We start from the raw sequence: 21,803 nt of genomic DNA on the forward strand, positions 1-21,803 counted from the left end.
AGGCAAATTCGGCCCTCCAGTTGTTTTGGGACTACAATTCCAATCACCCCTGACCACTGGTCCTGTTAGCTAGGGATCATGGGAGTTGTAGTCCAAAACATCTGGAGGGCCAAGTTTGCCTATGCCTGATATAGATCAACAGATGAAGAGGGCTCTGTGTGTGTCCCGTGTGGAGTGGCCACATCCACATTTCACCATACTCATCATTGGCATGTGGCCCCAAAGGGTTTACCAAAGATGTATTATTGTTATTGTTATACCACCCTTCATCTGAGGATCATAGGGCGGTTTAAATATAAAAACACAAAATTGCCAGGGGAGAGCATTCCACAAACAGAGAACCACCACAGAAAAGGCCTGTTATCATGTTGCTGCTCTCCGGGCCTCTAGTGAAGGAGGCACACAAAGAAGGGCCTTCAATGATGATCATAGGGTCTGGGTTAGTTTCATATGGGCAGAGGCAGTCCTTGGGGTATTGTGCTCCTGAGATGTTTAAGACTTTATAGGGGAAAATTAGCTTTGAATTGGGTCCAGAAACTAACTGGCAGTTAGCACAGTTGGCCACACAGTTACAGCAGTGTGAAGACACACACAGGTAAAGGACTGATCAGGAGAAATGTACCTGCAACTAATGTTATAAAATGACAGTCTGTGTGGTCTGTACATGAATAAAGCTACTTGTAGGATTACACAGAAAATACAAAACGAAGACAAAGGAGCAAGAAAGGCACAGGGTTCACACTAGGACCCAAGAACAATACATGGCAGCACACTCTAGAGCAGGCATAGGCAAACTCCAGCCCTCCAAATGTTTGGTACTACAATTCCCATCAACCCTGACCACTGGTCCTGTTAGCTAGGGATGATGGGAATTGCCTAGGAAGTCCGAGATAAATCATGTAAAATATGTGGAACCCTGTAGAAAAATCATTTTCTAAGTGTTACTTGTTTCTAACAATAGGCGATTGCTGTATACATCTCAACTTCCCTGTTCATGGTAATAGTTCAAGGTATGAGCCCATTAGTTGATATATATTTTAATTCTAGTTTCATTTTATGACGTGTGGAATGAATTTATAAAAAAAGGATTTCTGTCTTTGGTAGGACGTTATAAATGCATACACACGATTTAAGTTATATGTGCATATACAGAAATGCAAGTCATCTTTTATGTGAAAAGGAACAAAGAGATAGTATTTTAATGGATGGACTTCCAATGACTTATTCTAAAACACGTTGAGCTGTAAATCTTTTCCTAGGTTAAATAAAGCACCATATCATTCAGAATCAGCACCAGTGTATAAAAGGGGGGGATTCATCTTTGTGGAAACAAAGAATTGTCAATCTGAACATATGAACTGTCTATTATCAAATCAGACCATTGAGCCATTTAATCTAGTATTGTCTTGTCTAGTTTAGTTGCAATTCCCAAGGGATAAGTAAGAGTTCTTTCACAGCCCTGCCAGAATGTTTTGAGATACCAAGAATTGTATCTCAAACTGTACTGAAAGGATGTGATCTACACCACTGGCCTATGGACCTTCTTCACTGCTGTGTTATGGAACCTGGGCACATGAAAGGAAGGAGTACTTGAAAATTATTTTGGAAAAGAAATTACAGGTGTGTGTTTCAGATTATGTGTAACAGAATCCTGTCTGCACATCAATTTACACCAAAATCATTTTATGTGCTGGACTAATATAATTGTGGTGAAAATACTCTATTACAGAAGAAGAAGAAGAAGAAGAAGAAGAAGAAGAAGAAGAAGAAGAAGAAGAAGAAGAAGACATTCAGAATGGAATCTCATCACCTTTCCTATCTAAAGCACATGTATGTTTAGAAAAATGAGGAAATAATAAATTCTTTCTGACATTTCAGTAAAAGAATAATGTGTGCATAAAATAATGTTTTTCCTGATTGAGGTTTATACATGATGCTCCATTTTGACTGAAAAAAGTGAAATAACTAGCATGTTGCCTTCTCTGACGCCGAAAGCAATTTCCTTTTCTAATTTTAGTTATGCAAAGCCTATGGGCATCATCAGCATTTAGTAATTAGTTTTATAATTACTGCTGTTTTGCTCACTGTCATTCAATTTTTCTTACAACATGGTCTGGGATTGAAACATCCCACATCCACAGCTGTGTAAATTGCCATCCATTTATAAAACAAAAAAAGTAACATTCCACATTTATCATTATTCAGGCAAAAATTTGTTACTTCCACTTAGGTGATGCTTGGAGTACATAAGCTGCTTTCTAAAATAGTAATGTGAACATTTAAAATGCAGTAAAATGTATCTGATTTCAAGGGGCTTTATGATACAGGTACTAAATAGTACAAAAAACCCATTCCCTTAAATAATATAGTATATTTGGGGGTACTAATAAATATGTTGATGCCACCCCACTCTGAACTGCTACTCTGAAGACTTGTAGCATACTGGTAGTTCACAGCTATTATAATCAATGGGTAATTTGCTAATGATTTTAATACTTTTGGTGAACTATTATTATTATTATTATTATTATTATTATTATTATTATTATTATTATTATGTATATACCACCATCATTACTGAGTAACATAAACAAAATCCCCTAAGGAGCTTACAGTCTAATTTTGACAGTGGGAACCAGTAAATCAAACATATTTTATCTAACCACTTTAATCTCCCCTGGTATCCACCAAGGACATAATGCCCAGGTTCAGCTGTGAGACTAAGATCCAGATCTGGTCCTCTATATGGAATCATGCACCAAAGCAAACTCTACCCTACTATCCGGGTTATTTTTTAAATTGTTATCTGACCATTAATTTTTTTAAATTAAATTTATATATTGCCCTTCATTCAAAGATTGCAGGGTGGTTTACTGTACAAAATTCAGGAGATCAGTATATAAGTATTGATTTAAGTAAAATAACATAAATATTATAACTTGGATGTTAAGAAACGCTCATGGAAGGGAAACGTCAGAAGCAGATTCCCCACAAATTTCTGAATAGTATGGGACATGGCACAAGAGGCTGAGGGGGAAATCACCCAAAACTGGGTGGCAGCACCTGCTAGGAAACCATTTAGAAATAATTGACAATTGAAATTAGAAGTGAAAGATTGGGGGGGGGGGAAGCATTATGAAGTGTATTGTGAAACTCTTTTCAGATTTATGCTAAAATAACAGCTTTGCTGCCTAGTTAGAGAAGTCTGCTTGTTTCCATCAAGCTCTACTTAGCTATTTGTAAGGAAATAGACATTATAAAAACATTGCAAGTCTCTAATGCATTTTCTGATCTGAAAGAAACTTGGGGTGTAATGCTATGGTTTCTGGGAAGGGTTCCCATGGGCCCACTAGATTATGCAGAGCTCCCATTCTCCAAGCAGATAAGGAGGTCTGATCATGAAGCAGAAGTAGAAAGGTCTGGTGTTGGTGAAGAAGAAATCTGTCATAATGGCAACTGAACACTTATTTAAGTGATAACGCTGTGGGTTAACCCACAGAGCCTAGGGCTTGCTGATCAGAAGATTGGCGGTTCGAATCCCCGCAACGGGGTGAGCTCCCATTGCTCGGTCCCAGCTCCTGCCCACCTAGCAGTTCGAAAGCACGTCAAACTGCAAGTAGATAAATAGGTACCGCTCTGGCGGGAAGCTAAATGCTGTTTTTGTGTGCTGCTCTGGTTTGCCAAAAGCAGCTTTGTCATGCTGGCCACAGGACCTGGAAGCTGTACGCTGGCTCCCTCGGCCAGTAACGCGAGATGAGCGCTGCAACCCCAGTCAGACACGACTGGACCTAATGGTCAGGGGTCCCTTTACCTTTACCTTTACTGTGACTCCCAGATCCTGAAGCTGAGGCTTGAATACTTTGGCCACCTCATGAGAAGAGAAGACTCCCTGGAAAAGAACCTGATGTTGGGAAAGATGGAGGGCACAAGGAGAAGGGGACGACAGAGGATGAGATGGTTGGATAGTGTTCTCAAAGCTACTAACATGAGGTTGACCAAACAGCGGGAGGAAGTGGAAGACAGGATTGCCTGGTGTGCTGTGGTCCATGGGGTCACGAAGAGTTGGACACGACTAAACGACTGAACAACAAAACAACAACATTGTGACTCCCATAAACTGGTGCATAATATGTTCCGGTAGAGGCTTTGGGGAATCTACCCTCTGCAAATACAACCTCCTGCGCCCCCCTGCCCCCAATTCTGGTTGCTCTAATAGTCCTGGAAGTACACAACATAATTACCAATGAAGAAAATGAATCACAGAGAAAAGAAGATGTTGTTTTGTAACACTGTCAAAGCCAATGAAAATAAACTGTTACCAGAACTGTAATATAGTTGCACAATGTAAGGATAAACATTTCTTAATGAGAACTACATTGTCTGCCAAAGGGTTAAAAGGAGAATAGACTAGCATTGTCAATCATGATATTCATAAGAATAATTAACTCAGTATGTTTATTTGTCTACTTTTGCTACTTGATTAAATGAATGACTGATGACAGGTTTTTATTTTACTTGAAAAATACTTATATACCACCATTTCATTAGAAAAAAATCAGTGGCATACAACAAATACACACAAATACACAAACATGCACCTATCTGCCTACCTACACATATACAATAAAAACCACATAAAATCAGTTGCATTTGGAGGCTTGCAACTTATTTAAATTATTTTTTTCAAAAAAATAATATTATATGAGGAAATAACTGGGAGCAAGTCCACTCTCTCTGCTTATTATTACATCCTTACAGTGGGATCACAGAGATGACCTGTGGTGTTGCAGAGAGAGAAGAAGGAGCACCATGGAACAAAGAGAGAAAAGCAGAAGCAGTAAGAGATTCAGAGAGACCTGCAGGAGTGTCCACTGTGGTAGGGCTGGAAAAGGAACTTATTCCATTGGCTTTCTGCAGTAGGCCAACCCTATTTGACATTCTCAAACTAGCTTGCAGTTTGGAACACAACTATTTTGCAGGGCAGCTGCAATCCCAAAACGAGTACACAAAAATATCCGTTCTATGTTAAAAATGTGTACAAAGCACATTTTTTGGGGGGGGGGGTGCATTCAAAAGCACTGAAATGCATATTTTGCAGATAGAGTGCATACAGTGTTTGTGTGAAATTGACAAAGCCCGCCCAAAACTAGATGAAGTCTTTGATTGTGTGCTAGCAAAACTGACATGACTTAGGCTAGTTCATTCATCCTTACACTTTGGGGCAGAAGGAAGCGGACCCCAACAACCTAATAGGGAAGGAGTTACAATTTTAATTATATTTTCTCTGTTGATGATAACAAAAAATACTGTCCATAGGTGATACAGTGATGAAGCCCTTTGGAGTTAGGAGTAGCCCTCAGAGGGTTTGAGGACTCCTAATACAGTGGTACCTCGGGTTAAGAACTTAATTTGTTCTGGAGGTCCGTTCTTAACCTGAAACTATTCTTAACCTGAAGCACCACTTTAGCTAATGGGACCTGCCGCTGCGCCACCAGAGCACCTGTTCTTATCCTGAAGCAAAGTTCTTAACCTGAAGCGTTATTTCTGGGTTAGCGGAGTATGTAACCTGAAGCATCTGTAACCTGAAGCGTAAGTAACCTGAGGTACCACTGTACAGTGTTTCACAGCAATCCAGCTTTCAGTCTCTCGTGTGTCATATGAAAGTTACTGAGCTGAACTGGCCGTACAGAAATCTTTCAATGAACAGGATGCTTCTACAGCAAAGAGGAAAAGGAAAGGGGCTGGGATGGCAAGCTTCCCATCTCCCATCCATTATCATGGCAGGAGCAATTCAAATTTGGGTCCGAGTACATTTCCGAAATTTCCTTCCTGTTCATTTAGCTAAGTGAAGACATTATGAATTTGCTTTGGATATACACCAAATGGGCTAAGGACTCTTAGCTCTCTTTGGCCTGATCTGATTGTTCAGTGTTCCGCAAAAAACAAAAAAACCCTCCTTTTTCCAACTGAGGTCACAATGTTCTAAAGGAAGCTCTCAGCAGTAGTAGCAGCCACAGTAGAATGATACTGAAAATATTGAAATGTTGCTTTATAATTCAATGAGGCAACTACATGTTGAGCATTGTTTACTTGTAGGCTCCCCTTAAGATGACACATTTATTTAGTATTTGTCCTGATTTACTTGCACAAAGCTTACAAATAAGTTAGATTGCATCCCGTCTTTGCAGAGCCTCCCCCCCTTTTTTTTAAATGTGCAGGGCAATTATACGACTGAGAATTTGTGTTCCATTCACCCTGATTTGCTTGTGCGGTGCATTTCCTTGTCACTTTCCAAACCACAAAAAGTCTGATACAAGTAGATTTGTTGCACTAGGGCAATAGAGCCCTTTGATCCCCTTTAATGGTGCAAATGTACATTTCCTGGTATGCACTTGAATCTTTCCTGCAGTTGGGCGTACCCCATGTCCCCTGTCAAAGGGGAGCTAAAAAGCATGCAGAGAAGGTAGTGGAAATTACTTCCCCACCCCTCGAAAGAGCCTTTCAGTAAGGTCCATGGCACCAAATAATGCTTCTCTTCAGTGAATTCTACAATTACAGAAGCACATTTTCATCCACTGTGGAACAGCTGTCCCAAAATAGTGATGGAATACCCTGGTTCATCCAGGACATTCTCATTAATATATCCATGGGGAACCATTGTACGGAGACAAAATTTACAGCCTGGAGATGACCTGAAGAGGGAATTATTCCATGTTAGTACTGTACTGGATTAAAGGACACAGAGTCCTAAATTAAGATAATTGCTAAGTTAGCATCTTTTCTCCCTCTCCCCAACAATATCTTGTCCCTCAGAATCTCTTGGCATATGTATCCAAAATTCGAATGTATTAAGGGCACACTTTGTATGTGCAAGCACACACACACACACACACACACCACTTTGATATATGGGAAAGGGTTATCATTTACACTACCTGCTGCCATTAATGCAAAAAGGAAAGGGAAAGGATAAAATAAAATGACACATTAGATAAAATGATCTATTCCAAGTGAATTAAGGGAGTCATTTAATGAGGCCTTAACTAGAGTATATAAAATTGTACGTAGGTTGAAAAGAAGAATCAGGAGCGGGTGTAATACTAGCACAATGCTGCCATATAATGAGCTGAGGGAGAGAAGCAAAGAGGAGTAGGGCAACTGTCTTCTTCCTCACACTGACAGAAGTGATGGAGCTGGCATGGAACCAGAAGGTGGTGGAGGCAAGGTCCAAAACTACACTGAGCTGAGATTTGGGATGGGAGAGTGGAATTTATTTACACCAATTCTTAGATCCTTTGGCCCATTCCATATTGTATCAGAAATTACGGCCTTGAAGACGAAGGATGAAATATCACCCCACCTCCCCAAAGATTGAAACAATACTATAGTAGCGTGTGTGTGTGTGTTTAACTATTTTTAGATGTCTTTTAACATGCCACTGCTTTAAACTGTTTTGTTCTGACACTGATGTGTTTGCCACACTGGTCAGCTTTGAAAGGGTGGGATAAATTTAATAATAATAATAATAATAATAATAATCCTTACCCATGTTCTTAGTTGCATGAATTTCCATCATGAAAATATTGCTACCTAGTGCAGTACTCGTAAATAGCTTATTCCCTAAGTTGTTTTCCTCTATTCTTCAAAATGTAAACTAATTTCAAACAGCTGTGTAACCCTTAACGTACACACATTTTTCAATGGCATAATCTTTTGTCTTTGCATCATACTTGTCATCAGAGAGATTTTAGAGCAATCACTAAGACAGAGGAAATTATGCTCATTGTCAACAGCAAGCATTTTTAACCGCTTAATTTAGAAAAATGTCCCTATTATATGACAGCCAGCTGACAAATATATAGATTTTGGGTGAATACAATATAATGTATTATATCATCTGGTCTATACACTACTCCACTAGTATGAACAACATTGCTATACATTATCCATCAATCAGAATGGTAAAGTGAAAATTAAAATAATGTTATAACATTGTTTTCCATTCTATTCTCCACTCCCCTTATTTTTGCACACAGTCTGAACATGGAAAGATATGACATAATGTTAGAAAGCAAAACTTTTGTTACCTTACCTGTTAAGTCTTAGCTCTAGTCAGGATCAGGAAGACATCCCAAAATGGCTGGGGTGGCAAGAGACAGGAATACAGGAAAAATGGCTGAGCTACCTGTTCTAACAGAATGAGCTGATTCCCTCTAGCACCTGCTCTCTGGATGTTCTGCATGCACCAGTGATGACTGCAACAAGTCACCTAGCCAAGGTTGATCTTTACACCTTTGACACTGCTAGAAGTATGAATTTCACAGCAGGCTCATATAAGCATAAAAACTGGGATAATAGATTTTAATTCCACATGGGGAACCAGTGACTAGTAAGGGGACACCATAACTTAATGAATGGTTGTCTTGAAAAAAGCTGCCTATTCATGTAGCAGAGGATGGAGATAAATGCAGCTTCTGCTTTCGCTATAAGATCCTGATCCAGCCCTTCTTTTAGTACTCCTAAAATAAGGAGTACTTCTGGATATCCATCTGGATATCCATAGGGGATACCATCACATACGTGATTTATGGATTTATGGATACCATATAGGTGGGTAGAGAGGACCTGATCACACTACACTCAGGGAGTTAATTGGTGCTTTTCAGCTTCCAAGCAGCTATAAAGCTTTGGAATACTTAACATCTATATAGCAGTTTGCCAGCAAATTTGGAAAACTCAGCAGTGGCCAGAGGATTGGAGAAGATCAGTCTACATCCCAATCCCAAAGAAGGGCAGTGCCAAAGAATGCTCCAACCACCGCACAATTGCACTCATTTCACACGCTAGCAAGGTTATGCTTAAAATTCTACAAGGCAGGCTTAAGCAGTATGTGGACCGAGAACTCCCAGAAGTGCAAGCTGGATTTCGAAGGGGCAGAGGAACCAGAGACCAAATTGCAAACATGCGCTGGATTATGGAGAAAGCTAGAGAGTTCCAGAAAAACATCTACTTCTGCTTCATTGACTACGCAAAAGCATTTGACTGTGTCGACCACAGCAAACTATGGCAAGTTCTTAAAGAAATGGGAGTGCCGGATCACCTCATTTGTCTCCTGAGAAATCTCTATGTGGGACAAGAAGCTACAGTTAGAACTGGATATGGAACAACTGATTGGTTCAAAATTGGGAAAGGAGTACGACAAGGCTGTATATTGTCTCCCTGCTTATTTAACTTATATGCAGAATTCATCATGCGAAAGGCTGGACTGGATGAGTCCCCAACCGGAATTAAGATTGCCGGAAAAAATATCAACAACCTCAGATATGCTGATGATACTACCCTGATGGCAGAAAGTGAGGAGGAATTAAAGAACCTTTTAATGAGGGTGAAAGAGGAGAGCGCTAAATATGGTCTGAAGCTCAACATCAAAAAAACTAAGATCATGGCCACTGGTCCCATCACCTCCTGGCAAATAGAAGGGGAAGAAATGGAGGCAGTGAGAGATTTCACTTTCTTGGGTTCCATGATCACTGCAGATGGTGACAGCAGTCACGAAATTAGAAGACGCCTGCTTCTTGGGAGAAAAGCAATGACAAACCTAGACAACATCTTAAAAAGCAAAGACATCACCTTGCCGACAAAGGTCCGTATAGTTAAAGCTATGGTTTTCCCAGTAGTAATGTATGGAAGTGAGAGCTGGACCATAAAGAAGGCTGATCGCCGAAGAATTGATACTTTTGAATTATGGTGCTGGAGGAGACTCTTGAGAGTCCCATGGACTGCAAGAAGATCAAACCTATCCATTCTCAAAGAAATCAGCCCTGAGTGCTCACTAGAAGGACAGATCCTGAAGTTGAGGCTCCAGTACTTTGGCCACCTCATGAGAAGAGAAGACTCCCTAGAAAAGACCCTGATGTTGGGAAAGATGGAGGGCACAAGGAGAAGGGGACGACAGAGGATGAGATGGTTGGACAGTGTTCTCGAAGCTACTAACATGAGTTTGGCCAAACTGCGGGAGGCAGTGAAGGATAGGCGTGCCTGGCGTGCTCTGGTCCATGGGGTCACGAAGAGTCGGACACGACTGAACGACTGAACAACAACAACAATATAGCAGTTGACTGGAAATTTTGGGGAAGGAGGTTCGAGATAGGCTGGACTTCTGGAAACTATAGACTCCTAGGCATGCTGATTTGCTGAAGTATCTGCAGGAAGGCAATACAGAAACCTTTTCAGTCATGTTTCCATTAGGTATCCACAACCTCTTAGCAAGTAGAAAGGACTATGAGACAGAGACTCGAGTGCATCTGATGATTTTCTTGACATTAAAGAGATCCATCATCAACTATCTGAACCTGATGTGTGAATATTCTAGCAATGGAAGTCCATCCCCCCAGGCCCAGAAACCTTTTTCCTTTGCCCGTAAGACATGATGCTTGTGACATTATACACAAGTTTCATCTTTGATAGAAAAGTTTTGATCTGCCCAGAGAAACAAACACTCCTTTGAAGAGAGAACTAACTCTTTTTCCAATTGGATTGTGTTCAGTTCCTTGATGGCATTGTCTACTACATAACCCACAACAATTTTTTATCTAGTCTTGGAAAACTAATAGGTTCAGATAGACTAATCTAACAATTGATATTCTAGGAGAGCTCAACTTGCCTCCATGTGCCAGCTGGAACAGACTACTCATTCATTCATTAACTTCTGCCCTGCTTTTTAAGGGCAAAGTCTCACTGTCAGAATTTAAAGAGTTGACATAGTAAAATCACTATCAAGTATATCATATATAGAGACCAAAGCAAAATAAAAATTAAATAGCACTCAAAAAAACTAAAGCAACCATCTAATAAGTCTTTCCTCTTTAAAAATGGCAGGCTGAAATTTCTGAAGAAAAATCTCTTCCAAGTTATCCATGGAACAATGTCCCTGAATTAACCAAAAAGTCACATAGCTCTGCCAAATCATGACTGAAAGATTACACACATGCACACACGACAGGGTGCAAGTTAATTAATTTGTAGTCTGCTGCAAGGATATAAGAAATTCTTTAGTGATACTGAGCATTGTCCTCTAGTGTGTCTTCTCAAGGAAAATACCTTGAACAGTATCAGAGAGATTAGGATGCTATCTAGGGTCACATGACAGGAGTGCACCAGGCAATTCAGATGTCAGCACACTGGGAGGGCTACCCACTCTGCTTGCTCTGGTACTTATAGAAAGAGGGTCTTATTCTTTGGAAACCTAATTTGTTCTACCCATCACCTGTTAGCCAGAAGAGCCTGAAAATAATAATTATGCCCGGCTGGTTCACTGCTACACTTGCAAAACCTTATTTTGTTACTCAACAAAAATTTCTCTTGGGTGCTTTCTCAGTCAAGACTTTCTCCTCCTAAATTCCTCCTAATGAGGCAGACTTTTGTCTTGCAAATTTCAGTGGTGCCGTGTGCGAGGCCAGAATTCAGCGCCTGCCCACCCCCACCTCTTGCCTCCCGTTCTGCTAAATTTATTATGTCATAGCTGCGATGCCCTGTGGCACCCTTCATGCTTGGCGCCCAGTGTGGTTAGAACTTGCTCTACATTCAACTCTATTGTGGGTCTTTTAGTATCCCTGTTGTTGCAGCTGCAAGAACTTGAGCTGAGACTGTCTCTCTCCACGGAGGCAGGACTCATTGACTCAGAGGGGATAAATCCTCTCCCCAAGAAGGAAGTGATGCTGAATCTCTTTTTCATGCCATCCCAGAATGTTGTCCTGATCCTGACTGAAGAACTAGAAAACGAAGTAGCAGAAACACCAAAGGAGGACAAATACTCACAAAGCACAATGAGAAATACCATACATGATCCTGCTTGTGTACATGCTTATACTTTACTGCGTAAGCTACTGAGGGTGAAATTCAGGTAATGTTGCACAAGTGAAAAAATCAGTGCTTGCTCAGTGAGATTTCTCCTCTCTCTTCCCGCTGAACATGCAGGGGGAAATCCTTTCACTCACAGAATGATCTGCCTATTGAATACAGCCCTATGTGATTTTCCTATTCAAGTTCTTCTAAGGTAAGTGGAGGTTGTATGATAGCCACAATGGATGGACTGCATTCTTACTTATAGAATCACAGAATTGTAGAGTTGGAAGGGACTCTTAGGGTCATCTAGTCCATACCCAGACAATTTATTTACCAGATTGAAACTGGGCTATGGCCCATCAAGTGTCCTATGTGGTCACTTCAACTCATTGAAACCACCTGCAGATGACCATTTTTTGAGGTGTAGGCATTGTGTTCAAGACTATAGCAATCATGGACAGGAAAGTGAGAGATAAAAATGAAAATGAAGACAGGAAGGGAATAACAAATACCCATGCCAAAATAGATTGGCAAGTTTCATATAAGATTTTCTTGTTTCTTGAACAACATTTTTGCAAATGCAGAAAAAAGCAGGCTGAGGAAACTACTTAAATTTTGATAAGAACTGAACATACTGTATATTTTGGGTCACTTAAATAATTAAAAATGTGAGTTGATACTTTACAGTTTGTGTTTATTTTTTTTCCTCAGAAGGTTTGTCCTTAGGCTATAATACTTTTATTAACTAGGGCTGCAATCCTACATAGCAACCTGTGCATGAGGAAAACTCTACACACAGCTGGAAGTATCTTTGAAGTTTCCACAGCACCACTTGTACAGCTAAACAATCCATTCTGAATTGAAAATTGAATTATTTATTTAAAATATTTAAAATCCGCCCTTCATCTAAGTGGGATACAAAACATACAATAGAACCAAACAACCAAAATTATAAAATAAACAACAATGAATGCACCACCTAAGAAATAAAAGCAGCTAGAAAGACCATAGCAGGCTACAGTCAGCAACTGAATTATTTTTTTGAATGCATTAAAAATACATATAACTAGTTGCCAGAATGATAGCAGTATGTAAAGGGAGAGTGTTCTACAAACAGGGCTCTGCCACAGAGAAGGCTTTATCTAATGTTGCCACATAATGCCCTCCAATGGTTGGGCCCAAAGAATAGTCCCCTCTCCTCCAAAGATTTTAAGAAACAGGCAGGCTGATATGGATGGGTTCCTTCGGCTTGTACATATAACCCAATGTACTTATTTTTCTAAGTCTTTGGGGTATCTAATTCAGGTTGAAGGAGGATCAAGATTTATAGTAGTAGTAGTAGTAGTAGTAGTAGTAGTAATGAATTTTTATTTATACCCCGCCCTCCTCGGCCAAGACCGGGCTCAGGGAGGCTAACACCAAATATAAAATACAGTAAAAACATAAAAAACAAACAAACAAACAGTTGAATAAATTATATGTTAAAATACAGCTTAAAATGCAGCCTCATTTTAGTGGTAGCCCATAAATTAAGATCATAAGGGGAGAAAACTTCAAATATTCATCAGGGCCAACTATCCATGCTGGTCCTACATGGGCCAGCAAAAAGAGCCGAGGGAAAATTTATATACAAAATCCCATATAAGGGGTTCCGTTAAAAAAATATGAAAGGGGGGTCAGACTGAGTCCAGCCCAAAGGCCAGGCAGAACAGCTCCATCCTGCAGGCCCTGCAGAAAGATGTCAAATCCCGGAGGGCCCTGATCTTCTGCAGTAGGGCATTCCACCAGGCCGGAGCTGAAAAGGCCCTGGCCCTGGCTGAGGCCAATCTAACCTCCTTGGGGTTCAGGACTTCCAAAGTGTTGTTATTTATGGACTTTAAGGTCCTCCGCAGGGTATACCAGGAGAGGCAGTCCCGTAGTCCTAGGCCGCATAGGACTTTAAAGGTCAAAACCAGCACCTTGAACCTGACCCTGTACTCCACCGGGAGCCAGTGCAGCTGGTAAAGCACTGGATGAAAGTGACTCCATAAGGAGTTTTGCCATGGCATTCTGCACCTGCTGGAGTTTTTGAGACAGCTTCAAGGGCAGCCCCGCATATAGCGAATTACAGAAATCAAGCCTGGAGGTGACCACTGCATGGATCACTGTGGCCAGATCAGGGCGAGAAAGGTAAGGGACCAACTTCTTAATACGACAGAGATGGAAAAATGCCGCCTTTGCTGTAGCTGCAACCTGCGCCTCCATAGAGAGGGAGGTGTTGAAGGTTACACCCAAACCCGTGACAGAAGGCACTGGCACTAATTGAGCCCCCGCAAGAGACAGGAGTTGGCTTCCCAACCCCATGTCATCCAGACCCAGCCAGAGGACCTCTGTCTTTGAAGGATTTAACTTCAACCGGCTCCCACACAGCCATCCAGTCACAGCTTCCAAGCATCTGGTCAGTATGTCCAGGGCCGAGTCAGGATGGCCGTCCAACAACAGATAAAGCTGGGTGTCATCAGCATATTGATGACAACCCAGCCCAAAGTTCTGGACAATCTGGGCAAGGGGGTGCATAAAGGTATTAAAAAGCATTGGGGAAAGGATTGAGCCCTGCGGCACTCGACACACCAAGGAATGCCGCGGTGACAACTCCTTCCCTAGCACCACCCTCTGCCCCTGACCTGAGATAAAGGAGCGTAGCATTTTGGTAAAATGCATAGATATATACCTGTGTATCACAGTTAAACATGAACAGCACTATCATTTGAAAGCATGAAATGGAGAGATCTGGACTTACTGGACATTTCATTATGGTTAATTTCAGTTTTTAAAATGCAACACCGCAGGAATGCTTGATTTTCCATCTCCTAATCTCCGTGAACTGGTTAACATAAAAAATTAACATACAAAATGGTCATCAGGATAATTCGAAATAAATTCACTGTTTAAAAATTGTGTATTCACTGAATTGTGTGTAAATAATCACAGCAAAATATGTATGTATTGCTTATCTATGTGATACGGATGATGAATGAAGTGTGGCAGGCAATTCTGCACATCCATGTGGCAATGACCCATAGGAAACAAAAGCCACTGTTTCCATTTGAGACAAATGAAAGCCGAAATGACAACTAAAACATGTCTATGAGGTGCATTCAACTAATCCAAAGAGTGAATCAAACAGGCAGTCATGCACAAGAGTACGTTTAGTGATTTCTTATCACACCATGAACATGAAAAAGACTTCAGATTAGTTAGAATCAATCGATTCAAAGGAAAAAATTGTTTTATTTCATTTGGAAAAACAATAGTAATCTTAAATAATTTCTTCATAAAATTTATATAAATTATGGGTCCATATAAAAATTATGGGTCAGTTCTAACTGATTCTCTTTGTTGATTCACTTAATCCAGGCATAGGCAAACTCGGCCCTCCAGATGTTACAACTCCCATCATCCCTGACCACTTGTCGTGTTAGCTAGGGATGATGGGAGTTGTAGTCCCAAAACATCTGGAGGACTGAGTTTGCCTATGCCTGAAATCCAATGAATTTAAATCACTTGATTTCAGGAATCCCTCTGTGTGCAAGTACAGTTGAAACTCAATAAATGCCACTGTCATGTGGCTCTTTGAGGGCTTGAAAGCTTCTATTCCTGCTGAGGTCTGTACTAGACCATTCCCATTCCCTTTTCTGATGGTCATTCCTTGAATAATGTATATTTGATCAGGAACAATACATATCTTTCTAAAAACAATGGTGAAAACTATCTCTTGCTTTGCAATTGTTTAACATATCATTTCCATGAAGTAATTGACTTGGGAAATATTACACAGTGTCACCTGAATGTTCTTTCTGCAAGCGCAACTTGGAATAATCCATACAAAACATGCATAAGAAAACAAATTCATCAGCCTTTGTAGACAGGACAGAGCAAAGCACCTTTCTGAAGCTCTAAATTAAAATGATTAAATTGCTATAGTCATCAGGGACAAATCTAAAACTAAGCTTGTATGTGGAATTATTAACAAGAACGGGCCATCTCATTGTTTCAAATAGCCATGGTTTATACAGCACAAGTATTTCTCATGCATTCTCCAAATGCCTTTAGGAGCCTACTTGGGGAGACACAAGGTACTGAGTATAGTGCTTTTATTGTAGTTGTAGGAGCCATGTTGTTATAGTGCTACAGGATATTTATGAGATTATTTATCCCTTCAAAGCAGAAATAGAATGCTACAATAGAATTAATGTATTTTGATACCTTATATATTTGGTATAATTTCAAAAAGATGTTCATAATATGTAACGGGTTTATATTCAAATAAAACTAGTGAAGAAAGGAAACTTAGGCACTGGTGAGCTAATTCTACATGTAGCAGATTCTCACATATAACCTAACATCATTTACCAGAATAATGCAATAGTGTTTGTTTTATATTATTTCAAATAACCTTCTACAAACTGGTTTTTAAACTTTCCAATTACAAAGAAAAAGTTGTTTTGTTTCATTTTAATTTTATACTTGCAAAAATAAATTAAGTTGCATATTGAAAAGAGAAAAATTACAAACTAAACATCCCACTGTCCCACCCTCTTTTGCACAACCTGAAAGCATAGTTTAGCTCTAAATAATAGTAGCGAGGTTCATGTAACCACAGAAGGGGAGAGAGTCCCAAAGTTGCTAATGTCAATATAAAGGAAGATGCTAACACAACTATATATTGTAGAATGTGGTCAGTAATTTGTCCTGTAGAGTCTTTGTGCACTGGATAAACGATCACCAGTCTCTTAGACCATGAAGGTCTGTTAGGGGTTGTTTTTTTGTCATTTAACCATTGGTGTCAATTTTTCAGAAAGTGATTTCTCCCAAATTACATTAAACCGTTTTTGTACATTCAAATGTACTTTTGCTCCCGTCCATTTTCTGGCTATCAATATTCTTGCTCCAAATGCCTATTTAACTCCCACAAAACCACACCACTTGAAACAGAAATACCACACAGAGTGTTTTTCAAAGGAAAGCGTAATTTAAGGTGGAGAGGCAATCTCTTTGCTAATCATACAACTGGAAAGGACCAAAAGGCTATTAGACTGGACGGTTCAGCCCATCCAATCCAGATTACCAGAAGCAGAGAGCAGAAGTAACAAGCGCTTCAGTGCTACAGGGTTTGCAAACATACCTGTAGTTTCAGATTACTGAAGCAAGTTAAAGAGGCTATAATACAGGTCACACACTGGGAGGGTATCTCAGCAAAAGTGTGCTCCCAAGCTTATACACAAAAGCAACAGAAATACAAGGCACTTACAGGAGAATGCTGTGCTCCACTACAACCTCTGATTTTCTCCCCTCCCCACCCTGGAAAACATCCACAGGGCCTTTCCATTTCAGTTAGGCTCACTTCTGGTTTCAGAGTTTCATTTGGGTTAAAAAGTAGTTTAAAACATCCAGAGGGGTGTGTGAAGACAGATTAAGCAGCCCCTACCTGTTTGCTATTGCCTGTCCTTTCCAAATATCCCATTCCTCTGCCTTAACATGAGATAAACATAGGTTTGGGAGCCCTGTCTTTATTTTATAAACCACTTCTGCTGTGAGCAAACATCCCACTAACCCATATTTAAGTCTGTCAGCCCTTAAAGCCTAAAAAGAGGAGATAAAAAAATCTTTCAGGACTACAATGGAACACAATTTATTCAGCTGAATAAAAAGTGAAATACACCGTATCCTTTTTGAACATATCCCACTCTTGAAACCAACTGCAAAACTTATTTGGCCGTGCAACTTCAACAGAGATTATTCTAGCTTTGTCCCGAATTCAAAACTCAAGTACCCAGGTGCTGCAGATCACGTAAATCCAAGTACATTCTCTTTATATGAATGTAAAAATATTTATCAGACTGTCAAATGGAGAACTAGGATGGCTTGAGAACCATAGGCTTGTTTTAGAACCAACCTAGCTTTTGACATCCAGGAAGTGGTTGCAATTGCTCTGCTCTAGGCCTGATATTCACAACAGTATATAGAATATCACCATTATTAGAACATAGAATCAACTGAAACATACAGGTGCCAATCCACATAAACGTTACGATTTCTAGTTCATAGGTAAGAACATTAAGTGCTACATCATCTTCTGCATTCCTTCTTTCAGATTCAAATAAAATTTTCTTTTTGTTGGAATACTTTGGAACAGTTGGAATACTGTTTAGTGTTATGTAACCAAGTCTCAGACTCCTGCATTTCTCCCTTCCCTCTTGTCCTCCCTGTGAGGCGATTGGAAGAATTTGCTTCTGTTTTCAACAAACCAGTTTCTTGTGATGCACAAGCTGAGACAAACTGTGGTTAGTTTTAACTATGGCTTGTCAAAGCAAGCCAGCTTCAAGAGATAGTGACTTGGCTGGATAAATCACAGTTTAAAATAATCACATTTCCCAGTTTGGAAATAATAACAAACTGGCTAACTGAAAATGGAAGCAAATGCTTCTGATCTAGGGTTGCCATATTTAAAAAAAGTGAAAATCTGGACAGAAGGGTTTCTTTTTCCGGACATTTAGCGGATTTCTGTCCGGACGCTGCTTGTGGCTGCAGTATTCCGGATATGTCCAGGAAATTCCAGACATATGGCAACCTTATCTGATCTCCTCATGGCTACGCCAAAGGAGGTGAGGGAAACAACAGCAGTATTATGTCCAAATGAGGCTGTTCCGTACTGCACAGCTACCACTGTAGTTAGAAATAGCTTTTACTCTGAAGACAGCTGTCCAGTGTGATTTAAAAAAAAACCCAGAAATAATTTTACACTCTTATCCATTGTGTAAAAAACACTATTTATTGCACACAGGGTTCAACAGCATAGTGCAGTTTATGCTTCAGAAACAGTTATGCATAAAAAAATGAGTGACTAAAGTAATCCTGTTGTATTTACTAACAACAGGGATTATTTAAGAAAGCTTTCAAAGGTGAGTCATCCTATTCTTTTTTTATTTCACGCTCACCATCATCCAAAGGAGAGCATGAGAAATATACCTGAGCACTTAAAACTTCCCAGCTTCTGACCCCTTTCACATCTATCACAAGAAACTCTTTCCTGAATTTGATAAGCTGCTTGTGATGTAGAGAGGGGTAATGTCATGCACGTGGAGAAAGTTATGAAAAATCCTTGTCACTCACGAGTCCGGATTCGAATCAATGCACTAAAGTAATGGGCTATGAACATGAGGAGGGGAGCCTTTCACACATTTTATATATAACTCACGATTTGTTAAAAATGTGGACTTTAGTCATAGATAAGAAGCTATAAAGTACATTTTAAGTTCACACAAGTTCATAACACGCAGTGAAACATAAACAATAACCTAATACCTGAACTCTACTTTGGCTTCCAGTAACTTAACTTTGGCGACATAATGTAGGCTATAAATAGAAGTGTTTGTACCCAATTTTGGGTTCTTTTTAATATCTGGTTTTCATTTGTGCTCAATTGAATGATTTAATTCCTTATCATTTCAGGCCATTTTTTTGAGAAATTGCTTTCGTATCTGCTGAGTTATGAAATAATAAATAAAACAAGATCATTATAACTGTTATCTCTGTACACAGGATCCAACAAACTAACAGACTTTCCTCTTTTACAGTGACATACAGCGGCATTTTTTTCAGTTAGAAGTGTGAAAATTGTAGGGCTGAAATCCTATGGAAACTTACTTATGAGAAATCCCTTCTGAACACAGTGGAGCTTACTTCCAAAGAAACATGCATAGGGATTGCGCTTCATGGCTACAATCCAACACAGAGTTAAGTGTGCCTAAGCTCACTAAGATTTCAGTGGATTCAGAGGCATTTAACTTAGGGTTGGACTGTAAAAAAAAATACATACTTAAAATTCATTTTCTCAGTACAATAGCTGTGCTGAGATCTCTGTTTTAAAATAAAATATAAATAGAATAAGAGGTTTATTTCACCTTCACATGGTGTCTTTCTCATGCAGACCTCAGATTTCCACATTTGTATCCCTTTAAAGGATTTGATATGCAGGGAAAAAAGAAAGGATGGTAAACATTTCAATTTAGAGATCAGTATAGGCTGCCACATTTCATACACTATGATCATCCAACTCCATACCTTTCACTGATGTGTTGGGTGGTGGTCCTTCCATTCGCAAGTTCCATGGCGGATCCCCCTGATTAGCAAAGTCCCTCATCTTCAAATAGCTAATTGTTAGTCGGATGATGGATGCCTTGTCAAGCTGGCTGGTAATGGCTGCAGGGAGTGGCAACAATTTGGCCAGCTCATAGAACTCAAAATTTTCCTTCCCCCGGCGAGAACGAGCAGCATCTCGGGATTTTTCCTTTCTCAAGGCTTGTAAACTGAAACAAGAATAGGGTAGGGCATTCATCAATATTGTGTTCTGTCAGAGTTCTAATGTAAACATTTTCCAAATACAGACATGAAATTCTTGCACATATAAGCTTGAGAAAAATGCTGAATTATAGTTTGTTCTTTGAACCCGATTGAGTGTGTACTCTTTCCAGAGATGATCGACAAGTAACTTGTTATAATACACGAGGTCTTTAAAAAAAAAAATCTCACTCTGCTACAGATGTTTTGTCCAAATGTCAAACGATAAAACTGAGAATATGGTACCATAAAAGGACAGATGGAAATATTTCAGTACAGAGGGACTGTGTGTTTGGCATAAAGCATAATGCTATCCATTAATTACTATTAACTGTCTTTCAATTTTAGCAATTGCTCTGCAAACAGCACCATAGTTCTCACTTCCCTAATGCTTGCTGCAAAGTTTGCCTAGCAAACTCAGTCTCGTGAGTTACCATCAGTTATACAGTATGGTGAGTAGCAGCTGGTTCTTCTCAACTCCACTAGCCCACAAAATACAATTCCTTGTGTTACACCACACTTTCTCCAAACACAATATGAGAATCCACAGCTCAGTGACAAAACAGATGCTTGGAAAAGGTCTCAGGTTCAGTCTCTGGCATCTCCAGTTCGAATTAGAAAAAGACCCTTACATGAAACTTTGGAGGTCTACTGATTATATAGAACTGACTGTATTGAACAAAGGTGGGGAACCTTTCTATTCAGTCCTCAAGACTGCATCCCTAACTTTGCCTCTCACCAGCCCTGATCCATGCCCTACCCAAGTGGTTTTCCCTGGCTGGAATGTGTCCTAGAGGTAGAATAATGCCTCTTGCTTGCTTGGATGGATGGATGGATGGGTAGAGAGGTATGGGGGTGTGCCGCTGATATGTAGCTGACTGTACAAAGGTTTAAAAGGTCGTATCAGTTGCTCCACTCACTTCTGCCTTTGGTCTCACCCACCACCGGCATGTGGAACCTCAGAAGCTTGCCCATGAGGGAATGTGGCTCTTAGTTTGAAATATGTTTTCCCATTCATGTCTGGACAACCATGAGCTAGGTGGACCAACTGTTCTGTACAAGGCTCATTCTTATGTTCCTACCATAGGGAGTTTTATCAAAAGTCTCTTTCTCGACTGAATAGGCTTCACTTCTTTGGACAGAAGGAGTCTTTTTGTCAGAAGGAGGAGTCCAACCCAATAATTTGGCTCTAACCCAATAATTTATTTTAAAAGCTGTCATTGTCGCTTCTAGACACTCCCTCTCACTACTCTAACAAACTTACAAATATGGTATTCTTCAGCTCCTCCCACAATTTCAACCACAGCTATACTCATCCTAAAAAAACTGACCACAATACAGCATGCACAGTCCCCCTTCACATTCACTCAGTTATGTCCAGGAATCTGTTCTATGGCAGTATAGATTTATCTAATTAAAAATTTGTAGGACAAAATGTGAAGTTCTTGAATTTCACAATCCACAATGCAAAGTCAAAAATCATGCTTTAATATGCAAATATAGGGTGCAGTCCATGCATTAACGAGAGGGAACTGATACGGGACCCCAGCAGCCTTCTCCAGTCTTTCCCCCTTCTTGGC

General features: G+C 39.9%; 1 protein-coding gene across 10 annotated transcripts in view; it reads right to left on the reverse strand.

Annotated features, from left to right (window-relative positions):
• Positions 1-21,803, reverse strand: part of NPAS3 (neuronal PAS domain protein 3) — a 629,290-nt gene that overhangs the window by 412,219 nt on the left and 195,268 nt on the right. For 9 of the 10 annotated variants that reach the window (XM_033143786.1, XM_033143768.1, XM_033143794.1 and 6 more), the window contains 2 exons: positions 19,948-20,192; positions 19,788-19,838 (listed from right to left, as the gene is read on the reverse strand). In XM_033143786.1, the coding sequence (XP_032999677.1) occupies positions 19,788-19,838; positions 19,948-20,192 (296 nt within the window). The remainder of the gene's footprint in view (positions 1-19,787; positions 19,839-19,947; positions 20,193-21,803) is intronic. The other variant, XM_033143778.1, reaches the window with a different exon arrangement.

Source organism: Lacerta agilis, chromosome 1, assembly GCF_009819535.1.
Source record: "Lacerta agilis isolate rLacAgi1 chromosome 1, rLacAgi1.pri, whole genome shotgun sequence".
In the NCBI taxonomy this organism is placed as follows: domain Eukaryota; kingdom Metazoa; phylum Chordata; class Lepidosauria; order Squamata; family Lacertidae; genus Lacerta; species Lacerta agilis.